This window comes from Mytilus galloprovincialis, chromosome 9 (assembly GCF_965363235.1).
Source record: "Mytilus galloprovincialis chromosome 9, xbMytGall1.hap1.1, whole genome shotgun sequence".
Classification (NCBI taxonomy): domain Eukaryota; kingdom Metazoa; phylum Mollusca; class Bivalvia; order Mytilida; family Mytilidae; genus Mytilus; species Mytilus galloprovincialis.
The window spans coordinates 88,589,542-88,608,122 of NC_134846.1; the positions used below are offsets into that span (position 1 = coordinate 88,589,542).

The 18,581-nt window shown below is 35.5% G+C and overlaps 1 protein-coding gene across 1 annotated transcript; it reads left to right on the top strand.

The window, feature by feature from the left end:
- Window positions 1-3,032: 3,032 nt before the first annotated feature.
- LOC143046288 (uncharacterized) lies at window positions 3,033-17,598 on the top strand. The gene is made up of 8 exons (XM_076219383.1): window positions 3,033-3,808; window positions 6,581-6,762; window positions 10,000-10,173; window positions 11,337-11,480; window positions 13,295-13,419; window positions 15,057-15,206; window positions 15,523-15,687; window positions 17,190-17,598. The coding sequence occupies exons 1-8, from the start codon at window positions 3,063-3,065 to the stop codon at window positions 17,490-17,492; spliced, it is 1,989 nt and encodes a 662-aa protein (XP_076075498.1). The 5' UTR covers window positions 3,033-3,062; the 3' UTR covers window positions 17,493-17,598.
- Window positions 17,599-18,581: the final 983 nt, after the last annotated feature.

The following is an 18,581-nucleotide window of genomic DNA, read 5'->3' on the forward strand; positions in this document are numbered from 1 at the left end:
AAAATGCTATGTCCATTTATACCTCTGCACAAGTGGATATATACCTTCTGACGAAAAACAAGTGTACAACAGCAACAATAATTTATTCTTATTTTGAATTATACAAGATAATAAACATAACTGCTAGTACAGAAGTGAAGGTCGGGGGGAAGAAATACAGTGTGAAGTTCAAGTTTAACCCAGGAGAACATGACATAGGATACTATCGTTTGTATGCAAAAATAGGATATCCTGCAAACATGTCATACTGGATGGACGAATCAATGTTTGTGAAAATAGAACAACCACCACCACATGCATTTATAAAAGGTGGAACCGGAAGGACTATTGGTCAAGGACTCGCAGAATTTGATGCTCGTTCTGTGTCGTATAGTTTAACTAAAGGCCCCGGTGATCCATCTGGACTTATTTTTTCTTGGAGATGTCTCAGTTTTGTAACACATACTATTTATAATCTACTGCGATTTAATATTGACCCAGTATCAGCGTTTAATGATATACGTAACTTTAAAAAGAAATGGTACGAAACTAACTTTGTTCCGTATATAGAAAACAAAGTCGCGTTCATCGATGGTTCTACACTTTACACCGTTGTAAATAGCTTAAAGAATTCTAATAATTCCCAGTGCATGCTTGGAAGTAAGTTTTACGTCAAGGCTGAACATGACAAATATCCCCCAGTGAAAAAAAATAAAGGCCATAAATCATTTGTAACAATGACAACTACATTGGAAACAACTATACCGGACACAACTACACCGGACACAACCGTACCGGACACAACTGTACCGGAGACAACTGTACCGGAGACAGCTACACCGGACACAACCGTACAGGAGACAACTACACCGGATACAACTGTACCGGAGACAACTACACCGGACACAACCGTACCGGAGACAACTACACCGGACACAAATGAACCGGAGACAGCTGTACCGGAGACAACTACACCGGACACAACCGTACCGGAGACAGCTACACCGGACACAACCGTACCGGAGACAACTAAAACGGACACAACTGTACCGGAGACAACTGTACCGGAGACAACTGTACCGGAGACAGCTACACCGGACACAACTACACCGGACACAACTGTACCGGAGACAACTACACCGGACACAACCGTACCGGAGACAACTACACCGGACACAAATGTACCGGAGACAGCTGTACCGGAGACAACTACATCGGACACAACTGTACCGGAGACAACTGTTCCGGAGACAGCTACACCGGACACAACCGTACTGGAGACAACTACACCGGACACAACTGTACCGGAGACAACTACACCGGACACAACCGTACCGGAGACAACTACACCGGACACAAATGTACCGGAGACAGCTGTACCGGAGACAACTATATCGGACACAACTGTACCGGAGACAACTGTACCGGAGACAGCTACACCGGACACAACTGTACCGGAGACAACTGTACCGGAGACAGCTACACCGGACACAACCGTACCGGAGACAACTACACCGGACACAACTGTACCGGAGACAACTGTACCGGAGACAACTGTACCGGAGACAGCTACACCGGACACAACTGTACCGGAGACAACTACACCGGACACAACCGTACCGGAGACAACTACACCGGACACAAATGTACCGGAGACAGCTGTACCGGAGACAACTACACCGGACACAACTGTACCGGAGACAACTGTACCGGAGACAGCTACACCGGACACAACCGTACCGGAGACAACTACACCGGACACAACTGTACCGGAGACAACTACACCGGACACAACCGTACCGGACACAAATGTACGGAGACAGCTGTACCGGAGACAGCTGTACCGGAGACAACTACACCAGGACACAACCGTACCGGAGACAGATACACCGGACACAACCGTACCGGAGACAACTACACCGGACACAACTGTACCGGAGACAACTGTACCGGACACAGCTACACCGGACACAACCGTACCGGAGACAACTACACCGGACACAACTGTACCGGAGACAACTACACCGGACACAACCGTACCGGAGACAACTACACCGGACACAAATGTAGCGGAGACAGCTGTACCGGAGACAACTACACCGGACACAACCGTACCGGAGACAGCTACACCGGACTCAACCGTACCGGAGACAACTGTACCGGAGACAACTACACCGGACACAGCCGTACCGGAGACAACTACACCGGACACAACCGTACCGAAGACAACTACACCGAACACAACTGTACCGGAGACAACTACACCGGACACAACCGTACCGGAGACAACTACACCGGACACAAATGTACCGGAGACAGCTGTACCGGAGACAACTTCATCGGACACAACCGTACCGGAGACAGCTACACCGGACACAACCGTACCGGAGACAACTGTACCGGAGACAACTACACCGGACACAGCCGTACCGGAGACAACTACACCGGACACAACCGTACCGGAGACAACTACACCGGACACAACTGTGCCGGAGACAACTACACCGGACACAACCGTACTGGAGACAACTACACCGGACACAAATGTACCGGAGACAGCTGTACCGGAGACAACTACACCGGACATAACCGTACCGGAGACAGCTACACCGGACACAACCGTACCGGAGACAACTACACCGGACACAACCGTACCGGAGACAACTACACCGGACACAACCGTGCCTGAGACAACTACACCGGACACAACCGTACCGGAGACAACTACACCGGACACAACCGTACCGGAGACAACTACACCGGACACAACTGTACCGGAGACAACTACACCGGACACAACCGTACCGGAGACAACTATACCGGAGACAACTACACCGGACACAACTGTACCGGACACAACTGTACAGGAGACAACTGTACCGGAGACAACTACACCGGACATAACCGTACCGGAGACAGCTACACCGGACACAACCGTACCGGAGACAACTGTACCGGAGACAACTACACCGGACACAACCGTACCGGAGACAACTACACCGGACACAACTACGCCTGAGACAACTACACCAGCGCCTCTTTATGATCTGATAGCTCTTACGCGATTTTTTGATATTGACTTTATGTATGAAATGGAGTCAAAACCTAAATCCGAATTGAACAACACACAGTATGTCCTACCTGTTCCAGATAATGACACACTGGTTTTAAACGAAATGTTAGAATTTCTAAATGATTTATATAACCAAGAAGAGTCTGAAGCTTTTCAGCAGGATACAGACGACTTTTTTGAAAGGTTGTCTGATAGCTCATTAACTCTTGATAGTTTGTATAAATTAAATGGTCTCTCCGGGTTGCCTGAAAGTGCGAATGCTACATTTTTTGATAATCTACTTGAATGGCTACAAAAAACAGATGTATCGAAACAATTTGCATATGAGCTGCGGGATTTGTTAAACAGCTTTAAAAATGTCCAATCTTACATCAAAAGTGCAACAGAGCTGGTAGATTTAATAGGAATTGAAGGATACTTCAAACTTATCATTGATGACTCTGGACAATGTTTGATGGATTATTTGGGAAACATATTTAACGGATTTGCTAAGATAAACTCATTTGATTGGCACGAAATGAAAAATCAAGAAAAATTTTACTTGAACTGGCTAGAGGAAGAACTATTCAATTCTAGTGCTTGTGGAGCGTTCACCGAAACCGATAATGGAACCGGAAGTCTGACAGTAACCTCTCAAGATGTCACATTTGGAAGGGGATTTTTAGTGTACATAAGAGTAGAATTTGAGGAGTCTATTAGTTATTTTGTACAACATGCCCAATCAGATCCGGGAAAGCCTCCAGTACTAGATATAGAGTAAGTACAGATTATTACACGAAAAGAATAATAAAAGGTAAATAGAAAACTTAAAGATCTTATGAAGGTACTTTTACGCCAGTAATGTTTATTGAAAAATGTTTCTAACTTCCTTAGGAAAAGTGGACGGTTTTGGTTATTCTTTAAGTGTCATATCGCTCTCCATGTATTTACGAACTTGAGAATTCTTTGCTTTGAAATATTTCGTTTTGAACATTAATCCAGAAAAGCGTTAAACATTCCTTTGGATATTTTCCCTCTCATTTTATTACTTCACAAAGGCATGGATCTACAAGTAATCCATTAATGAATCTTCGCTTTAAAATTATTGAATGAAAAATCGATGTGAATTGACTTACAATAGTTTTGATTACAAAGGATCCCTTAGTGAGGGTCTAGGTAGAGGGTCCTTAATTTCATTATTTTTCATTTTGGGACAAATTTTCTTTATCTTTAAAAATAACGGGTTTTCTGTAAAATATTCACAAAATTTAATATTACTATTAAATTTGTCTAATATTATAAGATTTTTTTATTCTGCACGTTCTTATTTCTGTAAACAGTATTATATTACCTATTCTTTTATTTTATAAAGCTAAGGAGATGTGGTATGATTGCCAATGATACAACTACCCACTAAAGTTCAAATGAAATGGATGTTAGCAGTTAAAGGGGCACTAGCTGTCAAATCCATGTTCACCGATTTGACTCAAATTATCATAGTTGATTTGTAATATACTAAAACGTATATCCAAATTACAAAAAGTCTGAAATAAACAGTTAACAATGCATGTACACGATAATATATTTAAACATTTCGTGTGTATTGTGGTCTAGACGCCATCTAATTAACTATCGAGATGACCTCCGAATACTGCCGATACTCACATTACACGATATAAACATAAACATGAATATAAATAGCCTAGCGACCTCGTGTATTTGGATTTTTATAGGTCTGTTTGATATCATGGTATAGGTTAAAAAATAAGTTGATTAACTTTTTAACCTGTATAAGAATGATTTTTTTTGTGGATCGAATTGGCCAACGAAATGATTCACCTTTGTTTCACTTTCAATGTTGACATTCTTTTCGTTTTAATGGCCAAAAACGACTTATGCATGCGTATATAACCAATCTCTATCTAATGGGATAAATTGAAGGTCTCATGAATACGGATATAATGGGGTCGAATTATTCACTTGCAAGTGAATAATTCATCAGCGATATTTCTTTTGCTTATTTTGACAAAATTGAACCAAATTGGCTGCCAAAAAAGAATTATGATTTCATTATTTCACTTTTATTAGTGATTGAACCAAACGAAATCATATTCTAATTTTATTCATATCTCGTAGCTAGTGCCCCTTTAAAGGCGACCATACGGCTTTTATCAATGAGAAAAACACATACTCTATAGTCGACTATAAAAGGGCCCGCCATGACAAATATGAAACAATTCAATTGAGAAAACTAACGGTCTAATTTATAACAAAACAATTTAGAAAAATGAATGTTACAGACATGAACCAACTATAAACTACAGGCTCCTGACTTTGGACATGCACACATTGAATATGGCGGGGTTAAATATTTTGGAAGGCCCAACCCTCCCCTATCGTGGAACAGTGGTGGAACAGTACAAAATAACAACAAACTATAAAAATCAGATGAAAAGGGCTTAACTCATCATACCGATAAAAAGCAGAAAAAAAACATCTAACAAATACACAGACTGGACGTGACAGTGTACCTCTACATACCTAAAAACAAAACAAGACACAAAGCAGTAACTGACAGCTAGTTCAAAGCCAATAAAAACTTATAAAAAAATCACATATCTAAGACTAAAATATCAATAAGTAAACATCCAACATCCTATAGATTTTCTAACAGTAAAAACAATAATGATATCAATAAAAACAATATTCAAAGATTTAATTATAGTGTTGAATTGATTACCTTTTGGAATAAGGATTGAAGTTTACCCGAAACATATCTAAATGCCCGTGCTTGGCAAAAAAATTAAGATGTTCACTTCCGTTTTGAAATACGCTTTCTACAGGTACAGCCAAATTTTAAATCCTAATCTTTGTATCTATGGAAGAATTAAGTTAAGGTTTTAAGTAATATTTAGGTATCGAAATCCCAGGATCAATAATTTACTAGTAATACATATATTACGCTCGTTGAAATCCAAAACGTCACTGCAGACACGAGCATATCGAACGAGTGAAATATATAAACACCGTAAGACGGTGCCAAAGGAACATCATCGTTAAGAAAAGGAAAAAAAATTGGGCATGAAAAATCGTCCCTTTTGTCGTAATGTGATGTGTAGAATTTCTGGTGTAAAACTGAAATATCTAAATTTAGAAAAGGACAATTATTTCTGTTAATACTTGACTTATTTGAAGTAAGTTTCTTTTGGGTAAATTTGACATTATATTCAGATAATTCTTGATTAATTAACGAAACAATATCATTAAGATAACGATAAGTGTCGTTGACTTTATCAATTAAATTGAATTTAGACGGATCTTTACTGTGTTTGGCCAATAACTGTGATTCATAACAGTACAGGAACAAGTTTGCTATTATTTTTCCACAGTTATTGTTTATACTTTTGTTCTCCATTATTCTTTACTTATTTTTTACCATTATTCTCTATTCGGTACACCCCACCCAGACCCTTATTAGTGGTATTCAAATTAAAATAACAAAAATATGCTTTTGACTAAATAATAATTTGTATGTGTACTCGTTTGCAGATGCAGATTGAATTGCATGAAGAAGACTGCTTTGAGTTCTATAATGTCGTTAAAGGCTACATGCCCTTCTTGTACGTATGAACAACAAAAAGGAGTTAAATTCAGGTGGATAGTAAAAGATTTCGATTTATTCAGCAGGAAATCAGCAGAAAATCAGTATTGGGAATCTTGGATGTTATCTGGTAATTTTGCGCAAATTTTATTTATATGTAAACAATTAGTAATAATTAGTATCAACCTTGTAAAATCTTATTATTAAACATTAGCTAAATTGTGTCAGATATATGGTTACAGATGATACTGTTGTGACAAGAATTCTAAATTGACCATTTGAGGCAGAAAATGTGTTCTTTAATTGACAAATAGGCATACAGTAAGATGTGGCCAGCTGGTGACAGAGGCTGGATTGGATACTTTATATAATCTTGAATGTTGTAATGATTGACTGCTAAACATTACATTTATAGTATTCTGATATGCTTTCAATATGTTATCAAAACAATTTTAAACTGGTTCTATGCATTTTTTTCATCAGAAATTTGCAAAGCTGGCAATAATGAAAGTCTTATTTTCAAATTCTTTAAAAAATTGAAACAGGGAAGGGGTATAAAATGTATAGTGAAGAAAAACTTAGAGTATACACAGTGATTTCTTTAAGACTATAATTCTGATATATGAAATGAAACTTATTTTAGAGAGTTTTCTGTTTGAATAAATGTCTGTATAGGTTGCATTTTCTAAATACATGTTTTCATATACAGTTAAGACTACAACAAACATTCTACTGAGTTGGTGGTATACTGCATTTATCTTGCCTGTCTGCCCGTCCACTTATATGTTCGTTTGTCGTTCCGTCCAAAACTTTCATTGCATATTTTTTTGGTTCTTTATTTTTGAAAAAAAAATGATGTTGATATAGTAATGTTGAGGTGAACTTTGAAAGTATGATCCGTCGGACAGTCACTTCTTAATAGATGACATGTTGATAAGATCCATCGGACAGTCAATTCTTGTTAGATTACACTTTGTTTAAATTTGTCGGAAAGTCACAACTTATTGGATGGCACTTTGACAATTCTGTCGGACAATCACTTTTTCAAATGACACTTTGGTTAAATCAGTCGGGCAGTCACTTCTTGTTAGAAGACAGTTGAGTAAATCTGTCGGGTATTTCCTTCTAATTGGATTACATTTTGATTAAATCTGTAAGGCAGTCAATTCTTTGTTGGATAACTCTCTGATTAAATTTGTCGGAAAATCACTAATTGTCGGACAATCACGTTTTTAAATGCCTCTATCGTTAAATCAGTCTGGCAGTAACTTCTTGTTAGAAGACATTGGAGTAAATCTGTCGAGTAGTCACTTCTAGTTGGATGCCAATTTGATTAAATCTGTAAGGCAGTCACTTTTTGTTAGCTGACACATTGATTAAATCCGTCAGACAGTCCCCTATTGTAAGATGACACCTTGATTAAACATATCGGCAGTCACATATTTTAGATGACACTTCCATTTAAAGTAAGTTTTTACAGTAAAATACAGTTTATATCTAATCAGAATAACTTAAGCTTAAAATATTCAAAAAGTTATTCAGTATCACTACTATGAAACCAATCAATGTAATTTTTTTTTATTGTTAGTTAGAAAGAAGTCCAATATATTATGACCGTTCACCCAATAAATTGCGATAGCTTGTCAATGCGCTTGATTTGGGTCAAATAAGTTTCGACAGTTTTCATATATCGATATCGATTGTGACATAAACGGATGCGATTAATTATCATATGTGTAACGTGTCATGAGCAGCTTTACGGTTGCCATTAGAACAACCAGAACTGCTTCTTAGTGTATATCCAGTTTTAGTCGGTTGTCATTAGCGCAGCAAAAACTGCTTATCCTTCTGTTTGTGTTTTAATTGTTACTTTGTTTTATGGGTTTGTTTATTTTTCTTCAGCGTATGTTTTTATTATCCCCCTCGTTTCTCTCGCAGGTCTCATTACTCTTTGAATAGTAGCTCATAATCAGTTGTAGTTAAATGATTAACCGTACTCAGTCATATTTAAATACTATTTCATACTCAACGCTAGTTTTGACCAATATTTGTAGGGTACGTTTATCATTAGCCATGGTTGATGACATAGAACACTTCTATGTTGTCATAGTCATACGCAACTGTAAAATAGAAAGCAGGGTTGTCCGGCAGATCAAATTTCATATATTTTTAATACATATTCAAAATGAGAACAAATGTGATGAATACAATAATTGGGAGTCACTTAGGCAGCAACCATTTGATTTTCTGGGGGGGGGGGGGGGGGGGGGCTATGGTTTTTTTTGGAAAAAAAAGTTTGTTTCCAGGTTTTGGTGAAAAAAATAATTTGTTTTGGACCCTGAGTTAAAAAAATTGTTTGTTTCACCCTCAGCTGCCACTATATGTAATGCTAAAATTGAAAGAAAAAAATTGTCTTCGGTTTGTTGCTAAAAAAATAGATTGTTCTTCGCCGAAGGCGAAAAAAAAGTTTGCACAGAAAAAAAAACCATAGCCCCCCCCCAGAAAATCAAATGGTTGCTGCCTTACGACCCTTACAGTTATTGCGATAATTCTTTTTTTTTTCATTCTGCAAAGGAACAAACTCACCAAGAAGAGGAATAAGCGTTTCCAGTGCGACCGGACTATTGTACAATTATACTGCAATAATGCGCAATTTTGATGTATAACATGTGCATCAGCATGAACGATATAATATATTTATGAAATAATTCTATTCTGCCATGCTGTATGCTCATTTTAACATGGGTAGGCAATATATTTGATAATATCTTAATACCGAGCGTATTAAATGTTTACAAATATAATGCCTACCCATGTTAAAATGATCATAGAGCATGGCAGGATAGAATTATTCCGATTCTAATAGGAATATTTGAACTTTTTCACTTCGTCGCGGACCTATAGTAGACGCTCGGAATGTCGCCATTTTGATTTCATGAACCAAAAACGTTATAGAAAATCAGCAGTTATCAATAAAAAAGAACAGAAACATTTAAACTTACTTTTATAGTGTTTTTTTTTATTTCCTAGCGAGCAACACCAACAAAAATGTCCCTTTTGATCTCTGACGTTGTTCAAAATTCATCTGACGTTGCAATTGCAGTTGTGACGTCAATCAGGTACAGCCCATGTTCTATTTGAATTAGAACATGGCTTTGTACCCAAAGCTTAAGAAGAACGTCATATTAGAACAAATCATAAACTACAGACAGGGAAACATTAAAACGCATAAAATATAAGAAGAATATATTATGAGCTACATGACATTCATGATTATATTTACATGTATTTCTCTTCAATACAAATTGTATAAATCCTTGTTAATTTGATTTAATAAATATAATGCTTTATTTCATGGCAAATTCAGAACTGGAAACCAATGCATTTGTTATGAAAGCCAATGTTTTAAACGCTAGTACAGGATATCTTATAGAGGCTCACATGGAGCTTGCAACAGGGGAGAAAAGCATTAGTATTTGGACCGTCAATACAAACATACTACCGTATGGAGGGTCTTGTGAGATTAAGGATGCAATCTGGGGTAAGTTGTCTGAGATGGGCTTTGTTGCTTACTGAATTCATTTTTATATTTGGCTAAACTTCTCGAATGTTTCTAGACTATTAATAGCAATTTTAACATCAATCATATCATACTTTCTAAGAGAGAAAGATGTTGAGATCATCCCTTTGAGATTTTTATGGACACCATCACGAGATTGTTGACCATTATGGAATATCTGTTTCAAAGATGGCGGTTGTCCTAACCATCAATTCCGTCCTCTTTCCTCCGAATGTGACATCCCCAAAATCGATTATGAACTTATTCAATTTACTTTAGTAACTTTTCGATGAGGACTATCTTAAGACAGTTTTAATGTTCAGTCTGAGACATATCTGACGATGGTCTATATAGCAGTCATAAAGTTTCTCATACTCTATGAATAAGTTCGAAAAGCGGACCCATAGAATCATGAATGAATGTGTTTAAGCAAGGTATTCATGGCTTATAATTCAGTTTGAAGTAGTCTTCTAAAACTTGATTTGGAATGCTAACTAGACAAAAATGTAATAATTCTATCTTTTAGAGTTATTGCTACAAACATGGAAAACGATTTTATATTGTTTTATCGGAATATATATTCATTAACTCTATTTTGGGAAAAATTAAGAACTCTGTTTCCTATATAATTCTAATTTAACTATAGGCTATAATTGTAATTTCCGGTTATTTTGTATAAGATAGATGGAAGATGAATGTGTTACGTCTAGTGGCAAGCTAAATGCACATACTGGACATTAACATGTTAATGTTATTTAAATATGATCCCTGTTTGTACTAGAGCGACATCCCGAGACGTTTCAGTAACATCTTAGTTCATAAGGTAGCAGTCTTTAGAAAGGCATTTAGTTATACTCGGATACCTTATGATGACTATGGTAGTACCAGTCTAAGTTCAAAATTCCGCATGCTTGAGGCGTAGTAGCAAATATCAATGTTCAACACTTTGATTTGACCCAGTCGGAGTCGAGCCAAAGAGCTTACCATTTGAGGCAATGAGCACTAGATAGTTTCTTTCTTAAATTTATAACAGAATTTTGCATCAAATAGACTCACCCCACCTCTCCTCCCAACTCCTAATCAACTATAGTCGAACTATTTCAAACATTCATTTCAGCGGACAATAGTTACCTTTTCTGTTTTAGGGGAAAAGAAAGTAACAACAAATGGATGGAATGACGAAGGATTCCGAACATCAACTGATATCAGTTATGACTGGAAAGAACAGCTGAATTATCGAATAATGCAGACGAATTCCGAAGGAAAAGAGACTCTCCTATATTATGGTTGTAAGTTGTATATACGTAAAGCTAATTTCGAATAAAGTCGTTGAATTTAAGTTAAATTATCAAAGGTTGGACAGTAAGTTCTGCTAAGTGAAAAATGTCATTTCGAATACACGCGATTGGTAGTTTCAAAATTGTAGATAAAACATCCAGTCTCGTTTTTACATGACGATAGTTTCATATAAAAAAAGAAGATGTAGTATGAATGCCAATGAGACAACTCTTCACAACAGACCAAAATGACACAAAAATTATCAACTATAGGTCATCGTACAGTATTCAACAATCAGCAAAGCATATACCGCATAGTCAGCTATAAAAGGCACCGAAATGACAATTCAAACGAGAAAACTAACGGCATAATTTATGTACCAAAAATAAAAATGAACGAAAAACAAATGTGTAACACATCAACAAACGACAACCACTCAATTACAGGCTCCTGACTTGGGTCAGGCACATACATACAGAATGTGGAGGAGTTAAACATGCTAGCGGGACCTCAATCCTCCCCTAACCTGGGACAGTGGCGTAACGGTACAACACAAGAACGAACTATAAAAATCAGTTGAAAAAGGTTTAACTCATCAGATGGATACAAATAGAAATACATTTAGCAAAAACACTTAGTGGATGTGGCCGTGTACTTGTACATCTCAACAACAAAACGACACCAAGTTCAGATCTATCTGAGAGTACTCGCAGTTATTGACAGCTAGTTCAAAGCCTATAACAACTAACAAAAAAATCATGCATCTTACACTAAATTATCAATCATTACACATCCGGTATCCAATGAATTTAGTGCAAAGACGTCATAAACAGTCAGAGAAAAACATAACCTTATGCAATTCCAAGATACAGGTACCGACAGATTGTAGATCCATGAATGTGCATATGTATATAACAATAATATTTAGTTTGCGAACCGGGTAAACTAATCGATCCTTTAAATTAACTTATTCTAAACGGTTATCAATTCAACACTGTAATTAGATCTTTAAATATTATTGTATTGGAATAAATATTGATTATGTGATCATTAAATAAAAACCAAACAAATATCATTATCATATACTGCACATTCATGGTTCTATAATCTGTCGATACTTGTATTTAGGCATTGCACAATGTCATGTTTTTCTCTGACTGTTAATGCCGTCTTTAGACTAAATTGTTTGAGTGTTGAATGTACTCTCAGATATGTAATTATTGTTTTTATTTTGCTGTAGGGATGTATAAATACCATGCCATGTCCGGTCTGTGTTTTTGTTACTTGTTTTTCTGCTTTGTATCGATCTGACGAATTAAGCCCTTTTCAACTGATTTTAAATAGTGTGTTTACATGTTGTACTATTACACCACTATTCCAGTTTAGGAGGTGGATTAAGCGCCAGCTCACATGTTTAACCCCGCCACATTCTGAATGTGCCTGTCCCAATTCAGGAAACTGTAATTAAATGGCTGTGTTTCTGTACGTCATATTTGTTTTTTGTTTATTGTGTTGTACAGTTTGTTCTTGTGTTTTGCTGTTGCACCTCTGTCCCAGGATAGGGGAGGGTTTGGCGCCCCCAAACATGTTGAACCCTGCCAAATCCTGTATGTGCCTGTCCCAAGTCAGGAGGCAATTGTATTTCGTTCATTGTTTTTTACATAAATTAGGCCATTAGTTTTCTTCTGTGAATTGTTTTACATTTAGTATATCGGGGCCTTTTATAGGTGACTATGCGGTATGGGATTTGCTCATTGTTGTTATTTTCATATTATATATTTATTGTCGTACTCGAGGCTAATGCAAGTTTAATATCTGATTACAGCAGAGGAAGAGAATTACATCAAAGTAAAGCCTGGTATCGAGAAAGATGGTTATACTGTTACAATAAAGATACAAATCTATGATATTTTTATCGATTATATAGAATGTATCAAAAACATCGGACAGGTATGTTATTGATTATACAGAATGTACCAAAATATCAGACAGGTATGTTATCGATTATACAGAATGTACGAAAAATATCGGACAGGTATGTTATCGATTATACAGAATGTTTTCAAAAATTTCGGACATGTATGTTATCAATTATACAGAATGTTTTCAAAATATCGGACAGGTAAGTTATCGATTATACAGAATGTATCAAAAATATCGGACAGGTATGGACACATTGTAATGAACATAGTATTTGACAGCTTTAAGCAAACCATTGGACAGGGATATTTGTATATAACAATTTATAAAAATGTCGAATAGATATTTACACGAATTCATTTACAAAATAGAAATACAGATAATATATCGGACAGGTTTATTATCTTATTTAGCTTTACAAAATGATTGAAGAGGCATTAGTGGTCAAATAAATGTTCATCGATTTGACTTTTATTCATTATTATTATTGATTTGAAATCCAAATGACAAAAAATCCAAAAGAAACAATTTCCAATGCATGAACTCGTTAGAAAGTATAAGCATTTCGTGTGTATCATAGACTAGCGCCATCGTATTAACCCTCGTGATGACCTCCGAGGAATACGCATTGTCAATCGAATCGATATAAACATGAACGAGTGTTAAACTAAAGATCGGTTGAATACGTATTGAAATTAGTTGAATTATTGACTTGCAAGCCATAATTTTACATTGATGTTTGTTAGCTTATTTTTACGATTGAAATCAAACTGACTACAAATTACGAACTATTATTTTCATAATTCCGTTTGCTACAAAGAAAATCGAACTTCAATTTTTGTCAAAATTGTAGCTAATGCTCGTTTTAAAGAATATTGGACTTTGGTGGGTAGAAGTCATCGTCTTTACAAATCCAAATATATATATATATATATATATATAGTCGACAATTATGGTATGACAATAACACAACTACATATTGCATATTAATCGTTTTATTCGAAGACGATAAAATATCAGTCGCATGTCGCATATACGTTTAATATTGTTTAGGTAGATACTAATCTCCTTAAAATCATCAAATCATAACTAATTTAAAAGAAATGAGGAAAATACAAAAAATAGGCGGAGGATACAAAAGGAACATTTAAACTAATAACTCGCAGACAAATAACGAACGCTATAGCAAAAACCGAAAACCGACGAAAAGATAAACAGCAGTTTACAATACACATAACAGAAAACTAAAGACTGAGCAATACCAACCCGCCAAAAAAATGGTATTTATCCTAGATCCTCAGAAAGTATCATTAAATCCTGTGCCATTAGCATTGAACTATTTTTTTCACAATTAACCTATTATATGTTTGTTTTACATAGATATAGGAAGATGTGGTGTGAGTGCCAATGAGACAACTCTCCATACAAATAACAATTTAAAAAGTAAACCATTATAGGTTAAAGTACGGCCTTAAATACATACATAAAAATACATCTATTATTTTCTTCATTAGCTTTCTGATTCTTCATCACTATATGATATCGCATGTCTATCCACTCATTTTCCCCCCAAAAGGCAAACATTTTAATCACCTAAAAAAATTGTTCCACAAAATTCGAAAGAAAAGTTCTAACCTACACACAAATAATACTGAGACATGTTTCAGGTTTTACCTGATTATACCACATCCGACCAAACTAGTGTATCATCATTCTTACATTCTGCGGCTGACAGCACGGATTATTACGTGAAAACAGGGAATGTTAAACAAGTGGCCATGAATGCAGAGGTAGCCGGAACACCCGTCACAGATTTGGTATGTTATTTTTGTAACGTCAAAGTCCCCGAGCAATTTGATTGTGTTTGTATGCTTTATGTTGAGATTTTATCGAAAACTTTAAATTTCCCTTCCGTATCGAATTTTGCTGTTCACTGATATGTATGTTATTGTGTTTGTCATCTGTTGCATATGTTCACATGACCACTAATATTCAAAGCTAGTTACCAGTAAAAAGGATATGGAAAGATACAACGACAAGAATAGTATCATGCAAGAATAATATATCACAAAAAGACTCAATTCTAAATTCAAAATAATTGTCAGTTTCTACAATTGGAATTTATTTCTGTAGAATACAACAACAACAATATTTGATACCGACCCTGCACAATGGATCAATATTGGGGTAGACATACTGTCTGATGGTACAAATATTACAAAAACATTTGCTGAACTGTGGGATATGTATGAACATCCTGATTATGGAGATGTCACAACACAAAATAATATAAAAGAGGTAAATATATTGAGCTGGTTTTAATGGGTTTTTTTTTCTAAATTACTTTCGATTGAATCAGCTCTTAACAAGTGTTTATATCAGCTAATCAATAAGACAGATTACTGTTTTATAAACATGTAATTGGCATCGATCGAATATTTATCTTGAAATGTAGAACTTTAACTTAGAAAATTGTTGTATTTCTCAACAATTTCTTATCTAAATGAGATATGTAAAACATAAATCAAATAAACTGTTTCGAAACTATTTCAAAATCAACTGTTCAAAATATATAAAATAAACACGAATGTGTCCATAGTAGGCGAATGCCCAACTCGCACTCTCAATTTCATTGTTCAGTGGACAATGAAATTGGGGTCAACACTCTTATTCGGCATTAGATAATACCATAGGGACCATGTGTACTAAGTTTGAAGTTGATTGAACTTCAACCTTATCAAAAACTACCTTGACAAAAAACATTAACCTGAAGCGGGACAGACGGACGACCGGACGCACAGACCGATAACATAATGCTCCTAGGTGGGGTATACAAAAATAGCTGTTGTCTCTAAAAACTGACCAAAACATTTATTATTTGAAAAGAACGATGTACGATATCACATTCCAATAAGACAATTACCCATCAAAATCAAAAGAACCAGAACTTGGAAATCTATACACTTACAAGTTACCGAATGATCAAAACATTAAGTTAAGCCAAAAACAAACTATCGCGTTCATAGTTGGGTGTCATAGTTCCTCCTGAATGTTTGTCACTTCCCAAAAAAGGAAAAGGAACCATTTTTACGAACTTGAGTCTGTTATCAAAACAAAATGTGTGTAGTTCGTTTCATGTATACATTATGGCTATGTGTGTATACATAAACTCTTCTTTGTTATTTAACACACTGTTTTTTTTTATTTGTATAATGTTGACTTTTTTGAAAGAAAAAAATAACATTTTTACAAAAAAGTTACATAGAACATTATCTGTGTATAAAAGTGAATGATAAAAACATTAAGGAAAGATTTTGTCAACAGGCATTGTAACTCGAATACGATATCAAATTAGTATATATATAACACAGGTATTTGGGGCATGGACCCCCCTTTTTTTGAAATTGTTTGGTGTTTTTTTTATTTATTTTCAATTTTCTACAATGTATGAACATATATCAAGTCTCAACAATCCATTGCTAGTCGATTGCAATAACTTTTTTACTATCCATACGAGCCCCAAGTGAAAAAAGAAGAAGGTAATTACCTTCAATGACTGACTTGATATATGTTCATACATTGTAGAAAATTGAAAATAAATGAAAAAAACACCAAACATTTTTTTTTAATGAGGTCCAAAAAAGGGGGGTCCATGCCCCAAATACCTGTGATATATAATAGAATAAATTGTTATTTGTCTTTGTGTTGAAATAGATATCCAAAATATATGTAATGTTTAAAGATTTTACTTACATATCAACAGTTTATCAATAACTGAGAGATGGTCTGATATATTTTAGCAATTGACAGACTTTTCCACGATACTGGATAAAACATCTAATGAGGTTGATGGAACATCCACTGTGAATTTAAACCAGGTTGCTAACAGTATTGGTTCAATTATCGGAAACAAGCTATTCACCTCAAATTCCTCAGCCGTATGTGTTATTTATTGTTCTTTAAATTCTTGCTTGAAATTCAGTGTACGAATTATGTCTACTTATTTAGAAAAAAAGTCAGAGAGAATAAGATTCGAGGCAACAGTTGTCTGCTTATATAAAAAAATGTCCAAAAGTTCATTAAGAAGATCCAATCCAAGGTAAAAAAAAAACAAAAAAAAAAACCCTGATGAAATCAAACTACAAAAGGAGCACGACCGTATTCTTTTAGTTTAAGCGTCTCCTGCTATGCATGCATCACCTGCCACGCGAACCCACAATTGATGGAAAAATAAAAGTCGGAAATAGAACACAATTGGTTAATTGGCACATTAAACAACTTTTCTACTATGGAAAGATACAACAACGCAAATAGATATTGCTTGTCAGTTGAGACACATCGTATAGGTTAACCTATTCGTGAAGGTGACCGTTAAAATTATGTAAGGTCAAATTCAGTCGTACTTCCTCAAAACTGTGTTGGAGCAGTTTTTGCGCAAGGAACAAACTCCTGTTAATGAATATACTGCTATAGTATGAACCTGTACGAGCGTAATGTATTAATTAAGATATATAAACGCCATACGATGGGACAGAGGGTATACTACTGCTGCGAACTTGGATGTTTACAATTTGATAGTTGAAATCATGACGTTTGCTATAGATTTTAGATTGAAGTTGTCCATCTGTGTCAATATAAAGGAAAAAATCAAGTTACCAAGCAGTCTTTTTATAGTTTCGATAGTATTCCTTATCTCAAATTCACTGGGATATATGATATGCAAGCACTCACTGAAATATGTTGCATTGTGTGATAGGACATCATTAATATATCTGAAAGTGAAATTAAAGACCTTAGCAAGATAACTTTTTCCTTGATAAGGTTGTTTATGAATTCTGCTTCATATAAGTACACATACATGTCGACTGGAAGGATGCTTAATTAGTACCCATAGGAATAATAGCTGTTTAAACATCAATCCCTTAAACTCAACAAGTATGTTGACGAGCGAAAGTCATATTCGCTCTATTTGTTGTTTGAATAAGTGTGGTTCTTCAAAAAGTAAGATTTGTTATGACCTGAAATAAGGAATTCTTATCTACGATTCTCATTTTTGAAGAACATTCTGTTTAATAAGACGATCTGGAACTATTAGAATTGAATGATTTTGTCTTTAAATCTTTACGAAATGAAAGCAAGCAACAATGACAGTTTTTACAAGAAGAGCTGCCAGAAAAAAGTAAAAAAAAAAA